This window comes from Quercus robur, chromosome 7 (genome assembly GCF_932294415.1).
Source record: "Quercus robur chromosome 7, dhQueRobu3.1, whole genome shotgun sequence".
Lineage (NCBI taxonomy): Eukaryota > Viridiplantae > Streptophyta > Magnoliopsida > Fagales > Fagaceae > Quercus > Quercus robur.
The window spans coordinates 1,800,659-1,827,164 of NC_065540.1; the positions used below are offsets into that span (position 1 = coordinate 1,800,659).

The 26,506-nt window shown below is 33.0% G+C and overlaps 2 protein-coding genes and 1 long non-coding RNA gene across 3 annotated transcripts; 1 reads left to right on the top strand and 2 right to left on the bottom strand.

Moving 5' to 3' along the window:
• Positions 1 to 1,269: 1,269 nt before the first annotated feature.
• Positions 1,270 to 5,264, bottom strand: LOC126691666 (uncharacterized). Its single transcript, XM_050386754.1, has 2 exons — positions 4,527 to 5,264; positions 1,270 to 1,623 (listed from the first exon to the last, which is right to left on the bottom strand). The coding sequence occupies exons 1-2, from the start codon at positions 5,138 to 5,140 to the stop codon at positions 1,617 to 1,619; spliced, it is 621 nt and encodes a 206-aa protein (XP_050242711.1). The 5' UTR covers positions 5,141 to 5,264; the 3' UTR covers positions 1,270 to 1,616.
• Positions 5,265 to 9,878: 4,614 nt separating this feature from the next.
• LOC126691667 (soluble inorganic pyrophosphatase 1-like) lies at positions 9,879 to 14,313 on the bottom strand. Its single transcript, XM_050386755.1, has 9 exons — positions 14,096 to 14,313; positions 12,886 to 13,030; positions 12,762 to 12,790; positions 11,580 to 11,645; positions 11,393 to 11,500; positions 10,971 to 11,036; positions 10,779 to 10,899; positions 10,556 to 10,637; positions 9,879 to 10,207 (listed from the first exon to the last, which is right to left on the bottom strand). Exons 2-9 carry the CDS (start codon positions 13,019 to 13,021, stop codon positions 10,165 to 10,167), a joined length of 651 nt encoding a protein of 216 aa, XP_050242712.1. The 5' UTR covers positions 13,022 to 13,030; positions 14,096 to 14,313; the 3' UTR covers positions 9,879 to 10,164.
• Positions 12,137 to 12,499, top strand: LOC126691668 (uncharacterized). Its single transcript, XR_007644818.1, has 2 exons — positions 12,137 to 12,239; positions 12,309 to 12,499. It is a non-coding gene; the product is annotated as an uncharacterized LOC126691668 (long non-coding RNA).
• Positions 14,314 to 26,506: the final 12,193 nt, after the last annotated feature.

A 26,506-nucleotide genomic window follows, 5' to 3' on the forward strand; every position in this document is an offset into this window, starting at 1 on the left:
ATAAAATAATTATTTATTTGTTATACGAGTTAAACGGGTTGTGTTAAGTGGGTCATTTCGGGTTTGACACAAATAAATTGGCGTGTCAAACGTGTCTATTGCGGGTTATGCGGGTTGACCCGCTTATGACACGTTTTTTATCGTGTCGCTTTCGGGTCGACCCGTTTATGACCCAAATCCATTAAGGCCCAACCCTAACTTGGAAAAAACCGTGTTGGGTTCGTGTCGTGTCCGCGGGTTGGGTCGAACATTGACACCCCTAGTCATGACCCACGAGCTTTTGCCATATAATATGCTCATATCATATTTTCCCTCTACGTGGATTTGGCCCACGATAATAGCCTTAATTTACACAAAATAATTATTTATGTGGAAATTGGAAAATGCCCAAATCCGAGTCATTTACCTACCAAACAAAACAAACTATTGGACTAATCAAGTAACAAATTCAAAAGCCCATGAATACAATTGTAAGTAGAAACTTTTATCCGTATCTTATATCTTATATCTTATATCTATATCTATATCTATATCTATATTCCAATCTAATTTTTCTTAATTTCTTAATAATACTTCACTTACTTTTTTATCAAAATAAAAAATAAATAACAAAATTTCCTGTTTAGATCTCAACATTTTATGTACTAAAATACTCTCGTACAAATTCTTAAATTCTCTAAAATACCCCTATCTTTTAGTTAAATAATCTTGAATTATAAAACACAAACTAGTTAAAAGAGAAATTTATTGTTTCTAACTTTTAAGCTTTTTCCTTTATCTTTTCCATTCAGCCTAAAACTTAGAACACTACGTCTATCTCATTTTAAACATTATTCCACGTTACCTTATCTCTTTCTTTTAAAAAAAAAAACAAATACACAGTTATTTATATATCACTTTTAAACATTATAACACTAAATCAAAAATAAATAAATAAAAAAGAGTATTATTGCATGGACAAAGTGTGTGTAATAAGTCTAGTTGTGTAAATAAGCCAATTGGGGCAGAGTGGGTGATAATTCATTGATGCCCACACCATCTGCAAGTGGTAATACTTTGGGCAAGTTTAATAAACTATAATAAACATCGAAATGTAGTAGTTATTCTTAAGGAATAGTTATCATGTTGTTTGGTTGTAGATTTGTTATGGGGGAGGGAAAAGACAGACAAGCCATGTTCCATATAAATTTTGAAAAACACAATCAGAATGAAATTTTGGAATTTTGACCCTCCTAGGACAAAGTTAGCAAGCAGACACTGGAACCAAGGGAAACCAACTGTGACCATGTAATTACCAACTTGCTCTGCCTGGCAGACTTAAACTTACAACTGAGAAGAAATTTAGCAGATTGATGCAAATATTCGTTCTGCTAGATAAAAAAGCTACTTTAACAAAAGTATGTCTCAGGTCTTTGCTGTCATATATGTATTTGAAGTCCAAATAGAGAGCACATAAAAGACCCAGATGAAAACTTGAAACTGCATTGAACATCATGTGCAGAATGATAAGCATTAACTTCAGTCTCCAAATAGCATTGTGGATGACAGGATGAGACACTGAGTGCATCTTCCTTCTTTAAAATCCAAAATTTCTTATGCTATGAGTGAAAACTTGGCTAAAACCTGTCAGTTCAGAGAAGGGAGGAAAATCAAAGGAAAAACAAAAAAGAAGAGGGAGAATGAATGAACAAACAAATGAATGAATAGAAACATCATACATTCAAAAATGCATGGAAGGCATATTTAAAGAATAATAACATAAGAAAATCAAACAAAGCACCGTAAAATATCATTTTATTTCCTTTACTAATAAATGGATAAACAAACCATGAATTATGATGCAGTATATATTACGCAGTGAATACAGTAATTCAGAAGAAGGTTTGAGAAACTCATGCAAGTAACCTTATGCTTTGGTGCTGAACAGTAGCATGTCTCAAACGTCAGACGACATGCAAAGTAAAGTCAATAGAATAATCAATTTCATAAATAAATATGCTTCACAAAGATATCATGAAGACATTTATACGATAACATAAAACTGACATGGAAGATGAACAAATTCAACTAAAGCCATGCATAATTTTGAATGAAGTACAACCAAATGGAATTAGCACCTCTCCTTTGATGTTGAAAAAATTTTATGTCATTAAGCTATCACGGAGAAAAACGCAGAAACAGGGCCTTATACATACTAGGAACAAGGCCCTGATGACCTAAATTAGAATCCCATATAAATTAGACCTTGTCATTCTGCCATAATATGTCACATTTTTATATTATGTCGGTCATATATGCATTTTCTTGAATCCAATTAAGACCAAACCTTGAATAAACAAATAAATTAGAGTAGACCTCAAAATAAGTACGAGCATTTGGTTGAATTGGAAAACTCAGCAAAGTAGGCTAGGCACTTGAGATCTAGCCTGGTCCACCAATTCATTCAAAACCAGGTAGATTACCTAGTTATGGGCTGCAGACAGGTGAATCACCTAGACCATCAGGCAAACCCCAAGTTAATCTCTAAATCTGTGTGTTCTCAAAACAGGTTTCTTGTTCCTTGATAAGTTCCAAATGGTTTTGTTGGTAAAATAGGATTTTGGGTCAAATGCAAAACATCCTCTAAATCGTCTAATTTGAAATTAGAATCCCCTGAACTTTGAGAATTACCAAAATTGATCATTCTATCTAAATTTTCATCTGTGTGTGTGTGTGTGTGTGTTCTGAACTGTTTATAGCCTCCCACTCCTACCTCTATAGACAACATCCTAAAGAAGGCTGCAACGACCAATCACTTGTAAGCCATAGAAAATTTCAGGAAACCACCAGTCAGGCTTTGATTCTGACATTATACTGTGCCTACATATTAAGGTAACTGGTCTTGTGCCTTAATTGCATGAAAATTAGGTAACTCAGAATCCTTGCCTATTTCCTTTGTGACCAATGGTTTTCCTTTTATAGCCACATCCTAATGCTAAACTCAATGCCATCAGAGTTGGAAAATGTTAGGGCAATTTAGCAATACTTCTAAATCCCCAATCCCCCACCCCCGCTTCTCTCTCTCCCGCCCTCATGGCCACCGTCACCAAATACTTCTTTACTCAACATATCTATCACTATATAAGCAAATATTTGGCTCTTTAAAGCCTGGAGTTGGTTATACCCTAGGTGACTTATCCATAATCACCAAGGATACTCTGGCTTTCTAGAAATAATATTTTGCTTTACACTTTACCCTAAACATTGATAGATCTATGTCTGCAGGTGTTTCCCGTGGAGATAGTTGGCTTTCATCAGCCAGCACAGACTTCTTTGTTACAGTGTCAAAAATCCCATAGATCTGATCATGTACATAATTTACTCTTGAGGCTTCAACCTTATCAAACACCACTCCATTTATTAAGTATGCAAATCCCAGCAAATCACTAGCTAATACAACAAAACATTAAGAAAGAACAGATGGAGTGAACCCCTTAGCCTGATATCCTACAACTGATTAATGATAAATTATTTCCTCAAAAAACTAACAGAAGTATGTAAATATCTAGTTAACTCCAATAATCATAAATACCAATGACATGGCTAATCAGCTACATGACTCTTATGCACCATTCTTTGCCAGCACAAACAATAGTAATTAGACAAAAATCACAATTCCAATGGACATCAAATCACAATTACACTAGCATCCAGCTGGCATTAGATTGTCTAATGCTACTTCAATTTCCAAAGGCAAAGACCATACGGTGAATATTCCCTTCCTTTCATCAATCACTTTCACATACGCTACTCGTACATTTGGAGCAAAATCATCCATTGTGCTTGGAACTACAAATGCATTTTTTTTTATAGATACAATTCATATGAATACGATAGAATTTTCAACCTAAGGCATCCCCTCCATGATGATTGACACCAATTGGTTTTTGGTATAGGTGAGGTTTGAACACTATATCTATATGTATTGCTCGACGACAGATTTTATCAATTAGGTTAACTAGAACCCACTGGAATTGCAAATACATGTGAATACTACAAAAAGATTAAAAGCCCTATGACAACCATCACATCAACACACACCCCAACCATATAACCCCATTGGCACATGCACCATAGCCACCCAATCATCAACATCATCCCAACAAACACCAAATGGTATTAACTGCTGTCAGCAAAAATCAGCAGAATCACCCAAAACCCTATCTCTTCATTGCATCCATTTCCAGTACTGCCACACTACTCTGTTCCACCAAACCCAACATTACTTTACCAAAATATCTGATCGATACTGATAACACAGTATAAAGCCTATTTTTCATTATCATTGCAGCTTCCGAAAAACAAACATAGGTAGCTTTATCAAGTTACAAAAAGTGAAAACAGCAAGCAGGTTCTCATTTCTAACACCCAAAACAACATCATCACTAAACTAAACCAACCAAACACAAAACCAAGAAAATCCCAAAACAGCTTATACAATAAGAAACACAAGAAAAGAAAATGAAAAGGGATTTTCTCATATAAACCTTGGAGAACCAGCATTGATATTCCGATGAAGAATCCGAGCCCCGCCCGAATCGCCACCATCAATCAACTCTCTTAGCCCCAAGTTCCCAACCTTCTCTTCCTTCTCCTCCTCTTTTTCTTTCTCTTTCTCTTCCTCAACACCACGCGACTTAACCAACAACCTCTCGAAGTAATTCCCATATATATACTCAGGCGTGTACCCATTTTCTTCATCGAAAAGCATTATATGCCCATGCCACTCCCATACCCGGTAATCCGAACCCGTTTCCTCGTGAAACCCGACACAAATGTGGTGCTCACCGATAGTCACGGCCTGACCCGAGTTGGGTTTCAGAGAATCGGTCTTTCCACTAAGGATGACCCGGACGATTTCCTTTTCGAGCTTGGATTCTTCTTTGGCGAGCTGGGTTTTGCTACTGCCATTCTCACCATCGTCTTCGTCGTCATCGTTGTCGTCGGAGAAATTGGCGGCTTCGAAGAGGAGGTCTTCGAGGGACTGAGAGTGGAAAGGGTTGGCGGTGGTTGTGGCGGTTGGAGGGCGGATTTGGAGGCGACCCATGAGAGTTTGGAGGAGGAGATTGTCGAAGTTGGTGGTGTTGGTGAATGACCCCATGGTGTTTGATATTTGGTCTCTGAGAAAAAAGAGAGTGATTGATTCTTCTTCCAAAGGGTTTTAGACTTTAGGAGGAAGAGTGTTGAGGGGAGAATGGACCCGTGGGTGGGAGAATGGAGGGTTTATGATTAATATTTTTAGATTTTTGACAGGTTTGGAGATCTATTGGAGACACGTGTAAGCAAAGGATAGATATGAAAAATGGTTGCTGAGTAAGCGTTGGAATTTTGCTATAGCATCTTTTTTTATCCAAGTTTTTCATAAAAAAGTTTCTAATTTTCTTTTTCATAAAAAGAAAAAAAATCTATGTTTTTTTTTGAAAGGATTTTTTTTTTAAATAACGGTGAAGTCTATGATAATAATATTTCCAAGCAAATTGAATTAGAATGTTTCATAAAAACAACCAGCACAAATTCTTACTTCACAAAAAACCTAAACCAAGCTGTGTATAATAAACATCTGAACTCAAAGTGACTCTCTCCATCCACATTATTATCAAGATTTTAAATTATTAAGATTTTTAAGATTCATATGAAGGATATCATTTCATATGTGAAAGTATGAATTTGTGCTGGTTTTTTCTTTTTATTCTAATTCAATTTGTGAAAGTGTATCAGGTTTATTAGTACCAGGCATATGGTAATCTTTTTAAAAATGAATCTAAATTATTCTTTCGATAAAGTGAAATTATTCAAGCTTTCACTATTCATAACAAAAAAAAACTATTACATATATTTATTGTTTAATTGGCAGCATTAGGAATTATTGAAAACTTTAACTGTTTATGAATATTTAATATTCATCTTCTAACTTATTATACACTCACTTTTGAGGGCTATATAAGGATGCTCCTTGGATGTATCATGCATCACCCAAAAAAAAAAATTATTGTTGAGGTCCAAAATATCACAATATTGTATCAAATTCCAAAACAATACAAAGGATTGAAATCTAGGAACCATTTGGGCTTTCAATGAAAAGGAAAGGCTCAAATCCATTAAAAGTCAATAGGAAGGGACCTAAGCCCATGAATGGGCAAATTTTGGACCTCATGAAACAAGGGAAAGAAGAAGTCTAGCCCAACCCTCAAGAGAGAAAATCACTGAGGAGCCTAGGGAGAAGGTTGAACCAAGATACTTGGAGATTTCCAAAGACTGGGATCCTTGGGATATGCAGCATAGCCAGGTTAGGACTGAGACAACTCAAAGGGGCATGCCCAAAAACACAAAGAACGAGGTTAGATATGTCCCATTAGCCACCCAATAATGCAGAAAAAGAACAGAAAACTTGGGAACTAACAACTCATGAATAAGGGTCTGGTACCTTAGGGAACCTAAGAAGATGGACTATAAAGGAAGGTGGCTGGGGATCTTTCAGCCTGATAGAAATGAATCAGCCCAATTAGGAAAAATGACAAAAAGGAAAGCAACCAAAAGGTGTGCCACAAATGTTGCTGACACAACATTGGTTCTGGTACCCAAGGCAGTAAATAAAGGGAATTAGTAGTACCCCAGAAACTCTAAGATGACACTATAAAAGAAAGGGCAACTAACAGTGCAATTTCATTCAATAACAGTGAATCGGAGGGAAAAGATCCTTAAGAAAATTCTGTTAGAATTCAAAAGGAGAAAAGAGAGGGAAAACACTGCCCGAGATCCTGAAATAGCCACTAGAGAATACACTTGGATTCAAAGAAATTCAAATTTCGCAAGTCTTAAAGGCTTGAGGAGTTATCTAAGTTTATGATTTTTGAACTTATTTGTTCCTTGTAACATATCCTAGTGAGCGTGATGTATTAAAAACTTAAGAAAATAATGAAACATTTCATATCATCCTAAGGATCCCTAACAATTTATTTTACTTTTTTCTCATATGTCATTCTTTGTTGTTCCTTGCTGTTCAATGCGTATATGTTTTCTGTATGTTAGTATGTATGTGTTATAGAATCCGCGCTTTGTACACAACTTAGTTCAAAATCAGCCCAACTTAGCTGCGGTGATCCAAACCCAGTCCCTTAAACATAAAGCATTAGGCCGAAGATCCTTGTTTTCTACTTGGGCCTGTGTGCTGTTTTTACCCACAAAAAAAAAAACAAAAAAAAAAAAAAAAACCCACACAATTATAAATACATAAAACAAAACTTATGATCACACTTGTACTCAAAATCATCATCTTGTAAGCTTTCAAAATTTTTATTTCTTAACCCTTTTGTAATATAAGTTTCCAAAGAATTATTTGGTACTGCTATTCTATTTTGTAGCATACTTGTTTCATTATTCTTATTTCTTTGTTATCTTGACTCTATAGAAATTTTTCATGAAACATAATGGATTGTAATATGATGTGTTTTCCTAAAGGGACATGAAGTTGAGTTCAACTTGAGTCTACAAATTACAGGAAATCCCTTTTGAAAGTATCTTTCAATGCATCACAAAATTGAAATTTTGGTATTTCTCTTTAAAAAAATGAGAATGATAAATAATGAATGATGGTTAATGGTTGTGAGAGTGCTTTTTCTTTAGCACACAGGCCCAAGGATCCTGGGCGAAATGATTATAGTTTGGTGGACTGGGCTTTGGTTCACTGCAGCTAAAGGGCTGTTTAAGAACCAAGTGGTGTACAGGGCATACTTTCTACAATACACATAAACTAGCAAACGAGGATATTTGTATTGAGCAACAATCAAAACAACAAAAGTAATGCAAAGCAATCAATAAATGTACAAAGTAATGGTTAGGGATCCTCAAATTAATAAGAAATACTTCATTAAAGTTTCTTTATTATGATTACACTATACTCATTAAGACGTGATACAAGGTTCAAGTAAGCTCAAAAATTACAGACTTAGATGGCTATTCAAACCTCTAAAACTTGCAAAGTATATGCTATAGTGGCTGTTTCTAGGATACCGGCAGATGGTTTTACTAATTTCTCTGAGTTTTTCTCGACAGAGCTTTCTCAAATGATTCTTGTTCTCATTCCTGTTGCCTTCTTCACGATCCTTCCCCCCTTTTTATAGTGTTATTTTTAGGGTCCCGGGAAACTATTGATTATCCTGTTTTGTCCCCTGGGTACTAGAGCCCGTTTTGTGTCCATCACCCAGAAGGTTGGGTTTTCCCTGTTTCTCATTTTTTTTTCTTCCTTTTGGTGCTGTTTCCTCAAAAGCCCATGGCTGACTATCTATTTCGGAGTGCACTGGTTCCTGATGTCACGTTCCTCATGGTTCAGCTTTTGATCGTCCTTCCTCTTTATCTTTTTTCTCAAATGGGCGGAATCCCACTCTACCGGTTCGAAAGTCCTTTGCTGCTACTCCTCTTTTTATAGCCCTTCATTCTGATTCCCCGAGGTACCGTCCACTTGCGCTGTGAGAGGTCACTCCAGGCTTTCTTCTTTTTTCTTTGTTGGATCTCTGGTACCTGAGAATGACGTATCTATCCTCTGTTTCTTGTGTTCTTTTGACTTTTCCTTTGAGCTATCTTAATCCTCTCTTGGCTATGCTACATGCCTCGGGGATCCCAAGCCTTTTGGCATCCTCTGGAGATCTCGACTCAACTTTCTTTTTACGCTGGTAATTTTTCAATCTTCTGATCTGGGCTTCTTTTCTTTTTCTTCTTTATTTTCTCATAGGCTTTCGAGCTTGTCTTTTTTCTTTATGTTTTTTGGGCTTCAAGCCTTTTGGGCTTACCACCTCTTTTCATTTTTTTATGGCCCCTTGTGTTCATTTCTTTGGGCTTGGGTGTTGTGATTTTTTGGACCTCAACAATGGTTATCTCTATTTTTTTTTTAATGAAAAATGGCAAAAAGTTTTTTGCCTTTTCTTTCTGTCTTTTTTTGCAAATAATCTAACTTTTATTTTTTTTATTTTTTTAACCAAGCTAGCTTTTAGCTTTTTGTTATAGATTTAACATAAAAATTATATATATATATATATATATATATATATATATATATCTATCTATCTATAGCTAAGACTATGCAAATAAACTACTAGAAATTGTGGGGCACTCAAACTATTGTCCCAATAATTAATGTTTTGGGGATTGAAATTTTGTGAAAGTATACAAGGTACATTTGGATCATCTCCCCGAGCAGATATTGAGAGTATTTAGAGAATTTGGCATTTTAATTGTGATCATATTTATGAGCATAAATTGCAAAATTCGAGCATATTACCATTCTATTCTTGTCAAACAATTTTTTCTCTAAAATTTTGGAGGTTGTAAGGGAGGAATTTGAACATAGAAAATTAGTAATTTTAGGAATTTGAGATTTATTTTTGATAAAACATTCCGTTGTTGTACTCTTTTTTCCCCCTAATAATTCGATAGTACAATAAGGGAAAAAGGATTTAAACATTAATTCTTCTAATAAAAGTGCCGGTTACAAAACGCTTGAACAAATCCTCTATGCAAGAGGTAATCAACCCAATAGTTACATTTTTCATTGCCGTATCAGTTATAACAAATGAATTTTAGACCCTTTGTATTACCTGTTCTTTGAGGAGAATCAAGGTTTGAATACCTTTATAGAGAGACTCCCTCTAATGTCTACCAAACATACTTCATACGAGGTTGGAGAACCAAGGTCTGAATACTGATTTATTCATTTTACAAACCATTGCACCAGTTGTTTAACAAAACACATTTATTTTTTTATAATAAAAAAACTTGTGACAAATCGACTGCATGCTTGAATAATGCCAAGCATCTTACAGAAAACGGTGACAAATTGGGGACCCTAAAAAAGAATCATCACAAGCATCAATATATTCTCTAGCCAGACTAATTTTCCCTGCTCCTTTCAGATATTCATTACAACAAAATTCGTTCCGTACTTATCATCATCATCATCATCATGAAAAAACAATCCATTTAAAGGTTGTAGTATTAGCACACATTCCTGAAACCAATGTAAGCAGAGCAGCTACATACAGAGGTTTCTTGTAACAAAGTAAAATCTTATATAACAGCAACTTCATTATAAGTAGGAGAATCACACCCCAAGATGTATGCTTGTACAAACAGCTACCGCCTCAGGCTCTCCACTATGTAGTCTGCATAGAGGTTCCTTCACAAAGAAAGAAGATAAATGTAATCAGATGATAAGCATAATAATACATGCACATATTGGTACTAAAAAGGAATTAGAAAGAAAAAACAATTTAAGATATTCAAGATCAACACCAAAAAGTAATTGTAAAAGCCTGGAACCTGTGTTGTCCAGGGATGGAAGTAGTGCAAAGAAAGCATAAGAAATAGATTTACAAATATATTTTACAAATTAGATCACTTGCCCAAAACTCAAACCAGAATTGGGAATATCTTCTAGATCAAAAATATTGAAGCATTTTCTTCCCTTTTGTGTGTGTGTGTATTCATGTGTAAGAGACACTAATTAAAGAGGAATATCGCTTACATGGAGTACTGGATTGCTTCATAGGCAGCAGAAGCAGGCAGAAAGTCATTAACTGCAACTTCCTTGTTCTCATTTTTCTTGTCTGATTATCGTATTCAGGATCAGTAACATGTCATCCATAGGATTTACACAAAGAAAGGACGATTTACACAAAGAAAGGACAATATACAGCATTGGATTATGTTTGCAGATGTTCACAACTATTGTATGCTAAAAAACTTACAGTCTTCAAAGAAGCGGCGTATCTCAGCCAAACGATGTGGTGGGAGATCCTTGATATCATTGATGTCTCGGTACTCAGGATCATCGGCACAAACAGCAATTATCTTGTCATCTTTCTCACCCTGTAAAAAATCAAAATTAACACTTGTTTTTTTTAAGATAAAGACTTTCTTTTGGGTCTCATATTATTTACCTGATCAATCATAGGCATGAGGCCTATAGCTCTAGCCCGAAGAAAGCATCCAGGAAGAACTGGCTCCTGTCAATATTTGTAAAGCCAAGATATATCAGGCAGGTTTACAACTCTCTACAATTAAACCATTGTTTTGAAGGCCATTTGTGGGGTTCAGTTCATCGGTCATGTTCAATGCTATATACACATGTACAAACATATATGAACATGACTGTATGTATGTAGATACATGAGACTGTTAAAGTAGACAGGTCTACAAAATCTAATCAATGTAAGTTCAAGTCAAGTTTGAATGCCTTGAACAAACAAGGCAATTAGATGACATTAAGTGCTTTCAAGCATACATGTATAATTCCCAAAAACACATGCATGCAAGGATAAAAAGGAGTGAAATTTTGAAATTTGCAAAGAGATATGCATACCTGCATAATAACCAAGACATCCATGGGGTCATTGTCCTCACAAAGAGTACGAGGAATGAAACCATAGTTATGGGGATACACAACAGATGAGTAGAGCACACGATCAACCTGTAAATATATGTACCATTTAGAAATCCACTAACACATATGAGGAGACCAAGGAAAGAGACTTAACTCGCATCATTACCTTAATCAATCCAGTTTTCTTGTCAAGTTCATATTTCACCTTGCTTCCTTTCGATATTTCAACTACCTGCATAAATTAGCCATCAACCCATAAAAGATTCTAGTCAAAATGCTGAATGTATAACAATTTTTCACTAAATATCATGTAAAATATTCCCTTATTCTTCTGAAATGTAATAACAATTCTAACAGCCAAAAGCTGTAACTGTACAGAAAGTAATATAAAACTGCATATTCAAAGAAAAGTGCAAGATGGTATTTTCTGGGGCAGATTATTTAAAGGAAAAAAAAAAAAAAAACCAACAACATTTCAGTTCTGGAAAATTATAGATTTAGTCTGACTTGTATAAACAAGTTACTTCTTCCAATTCCATAGTCATGAATAAACAGTTTTCTTTAGATAAGATGGCTAAATTTTGCAGATTATCTCATACAGTGCTGCACAGAATGGCACAAATATAAAGGACATATCTTTATATGTTGATTTGCAAACCACCCCAAAATTACATGACAGGAACCACATCCACAAATCACATGGCAGGACCTGCAAATTTGTAGTAATGTGGCTCCAAGGTTTAGTGCATTTTTAAAGTATCCAATTCAGTACTAGTTAAAAAAAGCTTCTCTAATAATGAGAGATTAAAATTACAGGGTATTAATAGTTTGAACTAAAATCCAATAATATCTAGCAAACTAAGTATGAGAGATTAAAATTACAGGGTATTAATAGTTTGGACTAAAATCCAATAATATCTAGCAAACTAAGTATGATGTATTCACTTTCCCTTTTTTTAGAAGTTCTTTCTGACACTTTCCTAACAAACAAGTGGCCCCAGAAGTTACGCAGCATTCATATGTTTGACCATACAATTCTTGGTCCACTTCGCAAAGTTTCCTCAGAACCTAGGGGGCCATATGATTTGTTTAGAAAAAAGGAACTCCCATTCTAAACAAGAACCAAATGCATTGATGTTCCGAAACATAGGTGATATAGCGTGTCAGTAATAACAAGACAGGTTTGTCCAACTTTTTGGTTATGGCTAGATCCGTGTAGAATATATGATAATCATAAATTACTATTTACACATGCAAACTTTAGAATCAGTTCTCAAGCAATCACAAGCCAGAACAACTTATACAACGAGTAAATGAACAAATGATGATAATGTTTTGGTATTCTTACAGCGTTGAATACGGTTGGAGCTCCAGGTCCTGTTCGAAACGAAAACATAGGTTTGCCACATTGATTAGTCACAAAAATAACAATTAAGCATTAACTACAAACGGTTTACTATGACATTGCATACCTATCTCAAGATCATGCCAAGGGTGAGCAGCAACAGACCTCCTCGTCATGGATGAAAGAATCCTCTCATTAAGAGGAGCATGTGGGGCGTAATGAGCATCGTGGTTTTTGTTTGGGGTTTCAATTGGTGGAACCATGACTGCAGGCTGAAAGTGCATACAGAGATATTTCAAAAAACGCAGCTAGTACTTTTTGTCACAAACCCAATAAATAATGTATCTTCAAGCAACAATTTCACAAACTAAATCAAAACGAGAATCTTCATTTAGTTCTACTCACATTATACGCAACTTTCTGATTAGTTGGAATTAGCAATATAGAGAGACGCTTAATTGTGTCTCATAAAGACATTTGTACCAAACAAAGATACCCATTTATCAACTTTTTATGTATTAATTACGGGTCCCAATTGCTAAACCAAACGTCAACTACAAGATTACAATATGAAACGATAACGTTTATTAGACGTTTACCGTGTCAACTAAAAGTAACATCAACCAGAAGCTACCATAAAAAGCTATTTAAAAAAAAAAAAAGAAACCAAGATTTTTTTTATTAAAAAAATTAAAAATTAAAAATCTTCTACAAAGACAAGCACAAACATGACAGAAACAGTTCCGGCTTTGAAATTCGTCACAAAGATTTTGGCATTATTTGGCTAACAGGTTACAAATTACTTTTCTAAAATTTTAAATTTTAATACAAAAATCAGACAAATTTAAATTAATAAATGCCCTAAGCTTCTCGATCCAAATAGATATTGAGGTGAATATCTAATTAGAAGAAGAAAAAATTTCAGTTTCTTCGTACTTAAAAAACGCACAGACAAAACAATTTCATTTTGAAACATATCAGAAAAAAATGAACTGTAAGGAAAATAAATTCATCCACAAAATCAGTCTCAGATCTGCCAAAAACGGCTAACAAAGATTCATCAAGAGTTTCCTTCAACAATCGCAAGGATATAAAAGTAAAAATACCGTTTAAAAAAATCAAAACAAAGATTCGGAAAAATCAAAAGCAAAAATCCACTCGTTCTTTCTTTGGTAATAAGAAACGCTCACACAATAACACACAGAGAGCACTGTTGCATGCATCACACGCAACGAAAAAAAAAAAAAATTTTGGATCCACGACACCACGACCAAAACAGAAAGCAAAAGGCAAGAGCATGAAGTTTACGGCAAAAAAAGCCGATCTGTGAAACGTACCTCCACTATTTCAACTGTTAACTGAGGATCCAGCTCGTACAAATGAAGCTTCGAGAAAAGGCACAGATCTCGACGAAAATAGAGAAAGAGAAAGAGAGAATGGGAAAGAGAGGATGCAACTTGCAAGACCTAAAAAATGGGAATAGCGTTTAAGTAGAGAAAGAAAGAAAGAAAGAAGGAGCTGTGCGGTACGCGTTCCCGCTCTCGTTTCTGTTTCCCCATTTAAAGGGACCTAAATGGAAAAGACAAATAAATAAAAGAAAAAAAGAGAAAATGGAAAATTCTTACGTTTCAACAAACAGTGAAATGCTCATGGAATCCGTATATTCTGCGAGAAAACGAATATATCGTGGCACCAGCTGTTAGAAGACGGTGGGGGGTACGTGTCGTTTTTTGATTGGGTAGTTGAGACTTTGGCTGGGTCCCACTTAGTTCCTAACGGTCGTGCGGTGCAGTCTTGGTCCGCTGCGTTATCGTTAGTCTGGACGTTGGGAAGTCTATCGTCTCGGTTACCGTTTATTTTTTAAACCAAAAAAAAAAAAAAAAAAATGTCTATTTTATGATATTATAAAAAATGGTAATAGTAGTACCTTACATTGATTGTGTTTGGTGATGGGGATGAAGTGTGAGTCGGTGTACCCCATTCGCTGTGGGTTTTCGGTAATTGTGCAGCTGTATTGTTGACACGTTAGCTTGAATCTGCAGCATACTATGTGGCAGCGACTCATTAACACGTTGGACCTCATTTGCGTTATCCACTCGCGTAGAGAAGAATTTGCATTTTTTGTAATTTCGGGTAACTTTATTTATTCAAGGTAAGACAAAGAGAAATATAGATTGGTTTCCTTTGTGGAACTTTAGATATACTTCTATGTTAGAACCAGATTTTCTCTTGGTTTATATGATAAAAATGATACAAAAATCGATTCAAGCAAAAAGTTTATAGATTAAATTTTGCTGCCAAATGGACATTTATTTCTTTCTTTCTTTCTTTTTTTCCTTCTCAAATTTTTTTTTCTTTTTTGGGAGGGACTCAAAACTTAAAAAGAGCATATAGAAAAAATGTGATATCAATTATACATATAATTTTGATAATTTAAAACTTTTTTTTTTTGATACCGTAGATTTTAATTGATGGCCATTGACATTATAATTATTTTTCATTTACTATTTTGCCAAAACACCAATTGATTTTTTAATGTAAATAGAACTCAAAATCACATTTCTTGTTCCATCGTAGAAATTTTACCATTTAAACTAAATAAAACTCCTACGTGTTTAAAATTGCCAAGTCAATTGTAGATAAGAATAAAATAAAATAAAAACTGACAACTGACTTAGCAATTTTAAACATTTTTTTTTTCCAAACAGAAGCCACATATTTAAAAGATAGTTTTAACTTATGGCATTCACTCTTAATAATTTTCTTTTTCATCAATTGATTTTTTTTTTTTTTTTTTTTTTTTTGGTGTAAGTTAAGATCAACCTCAGATCTTTTATTCAAAACAGTGACAATTTCAGGATTTTTTTTTAGAGGGGTCAATAGTGTCAAAACTATAAATTTATTGTGGAAGAAGTAAAACATAAAATGATTATTATTTTTTTTTTATATACAACTTTCATATTATATAAAATAATTTAAAATAGTATTCTAAATACAATTTAGTATACAAACTGTATTGTACAATAGCCTAAAAAATTATTAATAGTTTAAAGATTGATAAGACAACAACCATTTAATGCATAAATAAATATAATTAAATAACTAATTAAGCATTTTTGTCAAATTAATAATAATTTATTATATTTATATGTACTTGTAGGGACTGGATTTGGTGCCCAACTCCAGATTTTCTAGAATCTTGACCCAAAGAGCCCAATACAATGAATTTATGTAGAGTATGGGTCAAAGAACTAGGTTAAAATGAGTTGAACTATGGCTTGCATGGGATTTAAAGGTAAATGAGCACGAAATAAGATCTGTCATGGTCAAAAGACCATTTGTCCGAGGAGACTGGAATTTTTAGGATCACAAATCACAATATTAGGGTTCTTTTACATGCTCTCTATCTCCCCCTTCCTTTTTTCTCCATCCCCTTCTTATAGGAGCTTTTTTACATTATATAGGCTATCTCTGATCATCTGGACCTTACACTTGTTGGTCACCTAGACTCATACCTAAGCATCCATCCCATCAGATACCCCTTTTAGTCCTTTGTGAGTTGCGACAGCTAAGGTAATACTGTTCAGAGGTCTTCTCCACATTAATGCGGCCAGAAAAACAGTTGTATTGTATTTAATGTGGTGGTGACAGTCTTTCCTTAGATATTTTGAGTTCTCTTTCTTTTCACGTGTTTAGGGAGTGTGCCTCAACAGTTTGAACATACGTTTGCTCCAGATTTTCAGTGTCCGAGGAGAAGTTCATCCTCGGACCTTCTTCCTTTGTCTCCCATGATAAGGTCTGTAAATTAGATCATCTAAGTCATGTTGTCTCCTCGGACTCGCTAGTGTCCTCGGACAAGCCCAAGGCCCAACTCGTTACTTTGGGCCATAGCCCCCACAATACTAACAATTAAAAAAATGATAAAAAAAGAACAGTAACACACATAAGATTCAGTCTGGGAGTAAATGTGGAACTAAGAAAAAAAATAGTATTTAATATAAGTTTTTGCTTTTGAAGTGTATGACTTTTTAACCATACACATGGTCATTCTCTTGGAATTGGAGCAAGCACTAAAAAACTTCTTGGACTTAGAAATCTATAGATCCCTTATCAACCAACTTGATTAGATAGAAAGAAAATATAGAAGGGAGAAAGAGTGATAAAGAGAATGAGGAAAAAAGTAAACCACTAGAATGGTTCTTCCTTACTTTGGGGCCAGTAGAACTAGTGCCAAGTGAACCTTGGTATTTACCTATAGCCAACGAAAAATAATGTTGGCATTTTGCACTACCCGCACGAAATGAAATAATGCTTGTTCGTCCAGCAAGAATGAGGGGCTTCCCTTACTCAAGCTCCCAACACCCGCGGAGTCCATTGCCCACAAACCCATTTCTACTTATATCGCCACGCGCATCACAAGTAAGCCAATCATAAAGTCCTCAAGAACGGGAAAGCCGACCAGAAGACTATTCCATAACTGACTCTTGTTGCCAAATTAAGGGGGTTCTTAGGAGTTTCCTGTTCATCCGCCACGTTGATTTTTCCTTCTTTTATGAAATCTTGGATTTTTTGCTTCAATTCAAAGTCTAGCTTGCACCCGTTGCATGGCCCCATCCCCCCTCATTGGGGACCTAACAAAATTCTGCCAATTCCTTCCTCCCCCACCCCTTAGATACCAACATACTTTTCAAACAAGGCTTGTTGCCTTTTAGTAGTCAAGAAATGAGACCTCGTCAACTATTTAGTTTTTTGGACAAAAAGAAAGCACAACAACCTTGATCTACAACTTTTGCTCTGCTTGACATAATTTCCATCTACTCTAAGTATTCTGAAGCATGTTCCTGCTTTCGTGGTTCTTTAGGTGCATTATTCACCGAGCTCGAGGGCAATGCACCTTCGAGTGGTGTACTTTTTTTCTCATGAAGAAGAAAAGCGCAAGGAAAAATAGTTTTATTCTACCATCAACTATATAGTAAGAAGAAATTATAGAGTCCTCTGATGGACCATGTCACTTATCCATCATTCCACTAAAAAACTTCCACTTGTTTAAAATTGTTGAGCCAGTAATTAAAATTTATTTTAAAAAAAATTTCTAACTAACAATTTTAAACATGTGGAAGTTTTTTAATGGAATGATAGACCACATCACTTATCCATCATGTGGATCTTATAATTTCTCATATAGTAAACCAGAGTTAGATAAGGTTTATTTATTTTAAAACAATTGAGCATTTTTAAGAGTAGTGTTATTGCACAACACCTTCACAACAAAATTTAGATGACAAATTGTTAAAGGTATGTAAAAAAGTGATGTCAATTTTGGGTCAAGATAAAATCACTTATAACTTGCCACTTAACCTTTATTTTAAAATTATTATGAAAATATTGTGAAAGTAGCACAAAATTAAGCATATTCAAGCTTATTTAAGCTAGATTTAAACAAAATTTATGCTCAAGGTGTTAAAAAAAATTAAAAAATTTCATATATAATTTTTTTTTTTTTTTTTTTTTTGCCCAAGTCAAGGGGTTCATTTGAACCCTTTGGCTGACTATAGAGCCGCTCTTGATTCAATAACAATACACTTTACTAATTAAGCTAACTTGAACCAACATAAAGCTACATAATTTACACATGAAGCAAATAGTCTCTCTCTCTAAATTAAGGGATTCGTCATTACTTTAAAATAAAAATACTATCTCCATAACATTTTTCACAACACTTTCACAATAAATCTTAAGTTGTAGGTTATTAGAGGTTGTTATTGGTAGGTAAAAAAAAATACTAATTTTTCAGTGGTAAATTCAAATTAGAACCAATTATAACTTACTAGATATAATTGATTGTGAAAATTTTGTAAAAGTAGTCATTCTCTTAATTTTTTTGAAAACTATTCATTCTCTTAATTTAATAATGATTAATTATGGAATATCTTTTGTGCGGAAAATATATTCGTTCTCACTAGTCACTACACTCCATCGCACAATTCACATGATTACAAAATTAAAAAAAATTAGGTAGAAAGTCAAAATGGGCATGGCAGCTCAAAAAAGGTTAAGTGTAATTGCGTCCACACGTAATTTTAGGGTTAGCGGGAGCTGGCGGAAGAAGTGGCGTTGAAGTAAGCTCGACCAATAAATTCGCACGGCATCAATTCCTCTTCTATCTTAGCATGTGATCCCTGTGGGAATGCCATCCAATCCATTCAATCACTCTGTCTGTGCCACCAAAAAAAGTTTTATTCTATTTGACTTGCCCGACTAAAACCTACCAGTCTTCTTTGAAATATTAAATTCTTTAGTGTGCTCGACTTTTGTAAAGTTTAGACAGTTCTTCGGGACATAAAAACCGTTGTGGTTGTTTTGGTCACGTCTGGACGTTGAATTTTCATCATTGTGTTACTGTTATCTGACCAGGACAATTGGGTCGAAACAATTCCAGAAGGAACGTGACTTCTTCAACTTAATGGGAGGACTAATGGAGTCTTCATGACTATAACCAGTTCTTATTCTTTGTTTTATTACTATGTTTCTCCTCTCATGCTTACTCTCTCTCTCTCTCTCTCTCTCTCATTATGAATTTGGGCCATGTTTTGAAATTCCATTTAGAATTGAAAGCATGGTGTCACTGTAAGGATCTATATGGGATTTTTTTTTTTTTTTTGGCTAAAAGTAATGTGAAAAAAAAAAAAAAAAGATAGTTGAAATAGTACAATGGGACTTATGAATAGTACTAAAAAATGCAATGAGGTTATAAATAGTAACAAAAATAAACTAAAGTTTAAAATAAACTGACTTTTTAATTTAAAGCCAATTAAACGCACACTAATGGTTTCTATTTCAGGATGATTATGGTTTATTATTAGGCTAAAACATCAATTAGTTTGCAATAAAGCTAATTAAAATTAGTTTTTTCTTTTTCTGAAATGGCTGTCTTAATTGTCAAAAAATAAATGGTTGTCTTAGCCACAGGCTATATATAAAAACTCTGCCATAATAGCAAAATTTGGGATTGGAGATATATCATTTATAGTAAATTCAGAAAATTAATATGAGGTCGTTAATTGTATTGATGATAATGGATAACATTTTCAAATGGTTTGTGTACTTTCCGAAAATATGCAAAATAATTGAAAGGAAGAGGGATTGAATAAGAATAACAGTATGAAATTTATTTTCAACTTTTCATCCCATCTGTTTGTAATTAATTTACTTTCATAGTCTTACCGAGTTACACTGTTATTAAACCCAGCCTGGGCAGTCAAATCGGTCTGGGTCATCAATTGCATCGGATGTGCATAAGACCCTATCAAAACTGGTAAAATTCGACGGGTTTTAAGCAAACTGTGTGACCTTGTTGGGTTTTAATAACTTTATTGGGTTTGTGAAGTGTGTAAATTTACGTTAATAGGTCCATCCCAATGACTCATTTACTGTTTAATGTGTAATAATATGAAGCTTGTTTAGTATGCAAGCTTAAATAGCAGTTTTTAATGTTTAAACACTAAAATTGTGGGCAAAATAAAAATAAAAATGTGTTTCGTAAGAGTATTTGATCAACCGTGTTTCAGTCACAGTTTTCAATTTAAGGTATTTAGTTTAAACATTGTATTTTCACTATTTTGAGAACATATTCAGAGTAGTTTTTTTGTATTATAAGTACTTTAAACATGTGTTTTCACATCATTTTGAATAACAATACTTGAACACCGCTACTAAACATGCCCGTATAATTTAAATAAATAAAAAAACCTAAATAAATAATGCACTTTTCAATTTTACATAGCCAGTTAGCACGTAAATATGAGTATATGAGTATATGAGTATATATTATATAATTTACTACTTAAACCTTCTTTTCTCTTCTTTTATTTACATTGTTTGTGCTTTTAACATTTTTTTTTCTCTCCTTTTGTTTATGTAGTTTAAGATTTGCTTTTTTTTTTTTTTTACTATACAAAATTTTAGGACATGTAACAAAGTTTTATTTAGCAAAAACTTTGTTGCAATCTTATGAAATTCATTTATTTTGCTTGTGACTTTTATAGAATTTCTAATGCTATTGCTTATGAAACCTTCATTTTGAATTATAATGGAAAGTTTAATTTAGGCATTTTTTTTTTTTAATTTACATATTTATGTTATGACTCTCAAACTTACTTTTATATATTTAATTTTTAAATTCTTTTTATTTGACCATGCGACCGTTGTCCGTTGACCCTTTGGTTGAACCAATGACCCAGTGACCCGCTTATAGACCAGGTTAGTGTCCAATCTAGGTTTAATAACTATGCTTATGATTTGCTCATTATAACAACATTTTTGTTATTTGTAATGGCAATTTAATGTCCATTATTCCATTTGACACCAAGAAGTAAGTTCAAATCATAATTCAAAAACCAAAAAAAAAAAAAAAAAAAAAAAATCATAATATCATATTACATATGTAAGGACCAGATGATAAGAGAATGAAAAGAAAAAGGGTTGTATTAAAGAAAAATCGTCATCGACAAAGTTCGAGGAGGTCTGTTCTTATATATTATTCTCAAGTCCGATTACAAGTTTGGTTCTTGAATGCTATATTGTTTTTTCTCCTTTTTCTCCCTCCTTTAATCTCGTTGCCTCCCTCTTCTTTTATACTCTCTTCACTTTTCATCTCCACCTTCCACCTATATGCTAGATGGTTAATGCTGATACTTGTCCCATCAACACCTCCCATAAGTCCTCATGTAGTAGCTGTAAGGCTGAAATACACTGTTCAGATATCACTTCTACATTAATGCGGTCAGGGAGTTAACTGCAGTACATTTAATGCAGAGGTAGTAGCTTTCTCCCTATATATTTTGGGGCTCCTCCTTATCTGATATCTCTGCAATGTTTGTCTACCCCAACTGAATTTCTAGGGTTGTCACCCTTGCTGTCAAACCATCTTTCAGGACCTCGACCTAGTCTGGCCGAGGATGTTTTCATCCTCGGCACACTCTCCAGAGCTATTATGACCAAATCCCACCTTTCTATTTTTCAACATAGTCTCTTCTAACGAAGGTCTCTCCTCCTCGGGCGGGTCCTTGTCCTCGGCTTGGCCCACAAGCCCATTATACGGGTAGATAATGAACCTCAGGGCCCAAGGGCCTTACAACATATATAATACATATTGAGTTATTATTAAAATTAATAATTTTCTCCAATTTATGGGAAAGAGAAATGATTTATTTCATAATTAATAATTTATTATTATATCTAACAATATATATGGTATTGTCTCATTTAAAAATCACATATTTACGATGATTATATAAATTTTAGATAACTCACATCACATCCAAAATAGTATATGCCTCACAATTTGCCCAACCAATCCTAGAAAACTTCCACATCAACTCAATCAGCTCATGCAAAATTGTGTAAAATAGAATTCTAGCAACATTAATTATAGATCCTATTCATATGCAAATTTTTTTTTAATATTTTCTCTACTCAGAGAGAGAGAGAGCGCGCGCCGTTACTAATGCTCTAAGGGGTTCAAATGAACCCCTTAACTTGAAAAAAAAAATTATGTGTATAAAATAGTATTTTATTAGTTTAATTTACCTTTAAAAATATCTCTGCACACTCTGACATAGGATCAGTTTAGCCCAAAACTAAACAACACAAATCGTGTTACATGTATGTGTATTGTTATCATGTTAGTGATTCTTCATACGTTTGATTGGTTAAATAGAAACATTGTGTATTATTTATATATTTATATATGTATGGATGTGTATGGCTCTTTGGGTCAATAATTAATAAAATGTATATGGGTTAACTTTTGTCATTCAGATTAAGATGTATTTATAAAAACAATAACAAATAGATAATGACAATTACATAAAAATACAAAATGTTATACAAACTTTACAAAAGAAAATGGTTACACCTATCCACATTGACAATAAATAGTGAAAACTCATAATGATGTCAAAATATGAAAACTCATAGAAAGAAATAGTAATATGTCATGTATTTGTGTATTTGTGTATATATATTTTTTTTGTCGACAACTCGATATATTCAAGTTATATATATATATATATATATATATATATATAAAATTTTGTTTAATTTAAGTGTCTTAATGACCCACTTGAAAAGAAATCCTAGTGCCACCACTTGGGGGGGGGGGGGAGGGGAGAAAGAAAGAGAGAGAAATAAGAAATTGATAAATAAATAATATTTTGATGATATATAGTGTAAAATATATAATCTGAAGTTGATGTTTTTGAAAAGTATTTATGTAAAAAATTTATTTTTATGATAAAATAGACAATAATTTACACGAGCTAAAACGATTGTTATTAGGATTTTTGTTATAGTGCATTGTTCATTGCCCAAACCACTATCTTATTATTTGTTGTATCCTGGTAGCCTAACATAAATAAAAGTGGGTGTTTTAAAAAGTGAGATAAATTATTTAAAAAAAAATGAATGAAGAAATCATACTTGAATGAAATAGGATTTATAATAGACAATCCGATATGGGTATTTTGAGAAGTGATTAGCTAAAATATGAAAAATAAATTTTTATCCTAAAATAAGGAGAAAAATGTAAGGAAGTCAATGCCAATGCTCTTAGTTCATTAAAACTAAGGGTGTACAACCAGTCTGCCGATTTACGAGTTTCATTTTTAAGGTTTGATGAGTTGGATTTGGATTGTTATATATATATATATATATGAGTTATGCTAACGAGTGCCCTTAGGGCAATGGTTAACAATTCATTTTAAGAAAATTTTTACACCATATTTATGGGAAATGAAAAAAACTGTCAAAACATTAATTACTTTTTTTTTTTTCCATCAAAATTTTCTTTAAATGGGTTGTTAACTATTACCCTAAGAGCATCCATTAACATTTCCATATATATATATATATATATATTGCTGTGGGTTAGGTTTTAGTGCAGGTTAGTAGATTCACAAAATCGCCTAACTTAACCTGACATACCTACGTTTAATATATATTTTAATTATACTTTATATATGTCTTTGTTGGTTACTCTATTGCCCCTCTCTCTAATGTAAAATAGAATCAAATTCCTATCTATATTTTCTTGTTTTGAGTTTCAACCAAAGTGATCGATACCGTATCGATACGTATACCGGTATCGAAACGCCAACATTTTGTACCGGTTTAAATACTAGTCGTACTGGCCATGTACCGGCCATATCGGCCGATTTCTGGCATTATCAGCCAGTACTAAGCGTACTAGCTATTACAAAAAGAAAAAAAAACTTTTTAAAAAAAATTCATTTTAGTTTTATATTTTTTGAATTTTTGTAAGGGTAGAATGGTAACTTATTTACATTAACTCATTAATATTATTTGTTTTCTTAGTATACAATGAACAATTAAGCTTTCTATTTTTTATATTGTGTTTTTTTTTTCTTCTTTTAATTGATGCTAAAGTATAAAACCATGAATAATTTGTTTTGAATTGAGGTAGTATTTTATGGTAAACTTTTATATTTATTATAATATGTATACACACATACATACTTACATACATATATACATAAATATATATATATATATATATATATATATATATATATATATATATATATAAATATAAAAAATAACGGTAAACCCGAAACAATACACCAATATTGACCGGTACTGAAATATATTGTTTTACTGGTCAAACTGGTACAGTCTTTAGTACGAGATTGACTCTCTTAATTTCAACTTAGTCATTTATTAAAAAAAAAAAAAAAAAAAAACTCAATCCTTTATTAAAAAATAATAAAATTCAACTTAGAGCGCGTTTGGATTCGGCTGAAAAAAACTGCGTTTGCGTTTTGTCTGTTTTTTTTTTTTTTTTTTTTTCACGCGTTTTGGAGCGTTTTGGGTGTTGCGGCTACTGTTCATGCACTGTTCAATGAACAGTAGCCGCAAACTTTGACTTTTCAAATTTTTTGACCAATCACAGCACATCGTGTACTGTTCACGGACCCACAAATTTCACTTTTCAGCAACTTTTTCATTAAAAATGGGTCCCATGATACTATTCACACATTTAAAAATTATTTCGCTACAGTGTTTTTCAGTTTTCAGTTTCAGTTTTCAGTTTTCAGCTGTATCCAAACGGACCTTTAGTCTCTTAATTATCTACTTAGAATTTTCAAATGGCAAGGGCAGTAAATAATTGTAACTATTCTATTTTGTTTCTCAACTAAGCTGGGATAAAATTATTTAGTTTGATTATTTCTGTTGGTTTAATAATTCGTAGATGGTAATATGCTTAGAATTTTCGTAAGATTGTAGGGGCAATGAACACTTGTACTGCTGGCTATCATTCTAGAGATCTTTTTATTATTGTAATTATATAGATTATGGATAAATAGACTTTTAGTTTATAGGGTATTCTCTATAATGATTTTTTTTTTTTTTTATCATCAAGTTAAGACAATAATTGATTTTTAGTATTGGCAGAGACTTTACAAATAAGAGTATGTTTGGCATCAGCTTTTAACTTTTAATTTTTATATACAGCTTTTAAAAACCTCATATTTTTTTCTGTTTTCTCACTTTTTCAAATTTCTTAAAATACAAATATATTTTAGTACAATTTCAAGGTATTCTAAAAAAAATAAAGAAGCTAGATAAGCTGTTACTTGGCTCAACGGTTGTCCTCGGTTACTTTCCAAATTTATTTATTTTTCCCTTAGATTCTTTCCCCTACAATAAAGGAATTTCTAACCAAAGTGTACGAGAACAACTTTGCTACATATATAAAAACAAATTATATCGAGTCGACAGGACTGCAAAACTGACGAAAAAAGGTTAATGCTTTCGCTGGTGCTATCTTTAGCCCTTGTATTTTTAATATTTTATCACTACCTTCTATCTATGATTCTCTACTGTACCTTCAATAAATAGTACTGTAAACAAATGACCTTAATAAATTCTTAATAATGCTCATATTGTTTTTTTAATTGCCAAAATCATTAGGCAGTTACACGTTGTGAGTACCCATTTATTTGGTTGAATTTTTAAATGAGAAAAAGGTTGGAATTTTCTTTCTTATATATTCATTGCAAGCTTTGAAGCAAGGTGAGGGACCAGACTACATTAATGACCCCTTACCTATAATTTAATATGACATACGCATGTCCCTCATCTAGATCTAGATACTATGTAGTTAGGAAATGATGTTTTTGGAAGGTAGGAGTAATGTTTTAGTTACAAACTATTTTTATAAATTATTGATATGGTAAATTCTTACTAATTCTAATCTGAACTGCCACTAAAATCATGTTTTTACTTATTAAAAATTATTTAGAAAAATACTTTAAGTCACATCAATAATTTGTAAAAATACTATAAAATAAATATATATATATTTTTTGAAGTGACTATAAAATAAATACTCTTGGTGAAAGAAACCCTGGTGCTCATTACATTAAATATAAGGTACAGGAGCAAATACCCTCAAATCATGGACGTTAGATGGCCATGGAATGAATTAATTATTCACTTTTTACTTTATAAATTCAATTAGGTAGATCTAAAATTTGATAACCAATAATCAATTGTAACTTGTTAGGATCTAGGAGCTCCTTCTGCTTGTGTTCTTAATTTATAGGATTGATTCAGGTAGACACTAGACAGTTTTGTTGTTTGATTTTATAATTTTTTATTTAATTCTTTTATTTAATCTTAATTTACAATTTAAAAAAATCTAAATGAAAATGACAAGTAAATATAAA

Excerpts from the sequence above, each read along its gene's own strand:
- LOC126691666 (XM_050386754.1), bottom strand. The coding sequence starts at position 5,140 with ATGGGGTCATTCACCAACACCACCAACTTCGACAATCTCCTCCTCCAA.
- LOC126691667 (XM_050386755.1), bottom strand. The coding sequence starts at position 13,021 with ATGGTTCCACCAATTGAAACCCCAAACAAAAACCACGATGCTCATTAC. Across the intron at positions 11,646-12,761 it reads CTCCAACCGTATTCAACGCT|GTAGTTGAAATATCGAAAGG; the intron begins GTAAGAATACCA and ends TAATTTATGCAG. Across the intron at positions 11,501-11,579 it reads AGAAAACTGGATTGATTAAG|GTTGATCGTGTGCTCTACTC; the intron begins GTAATGATGCGA and ends ATATATTTACAG.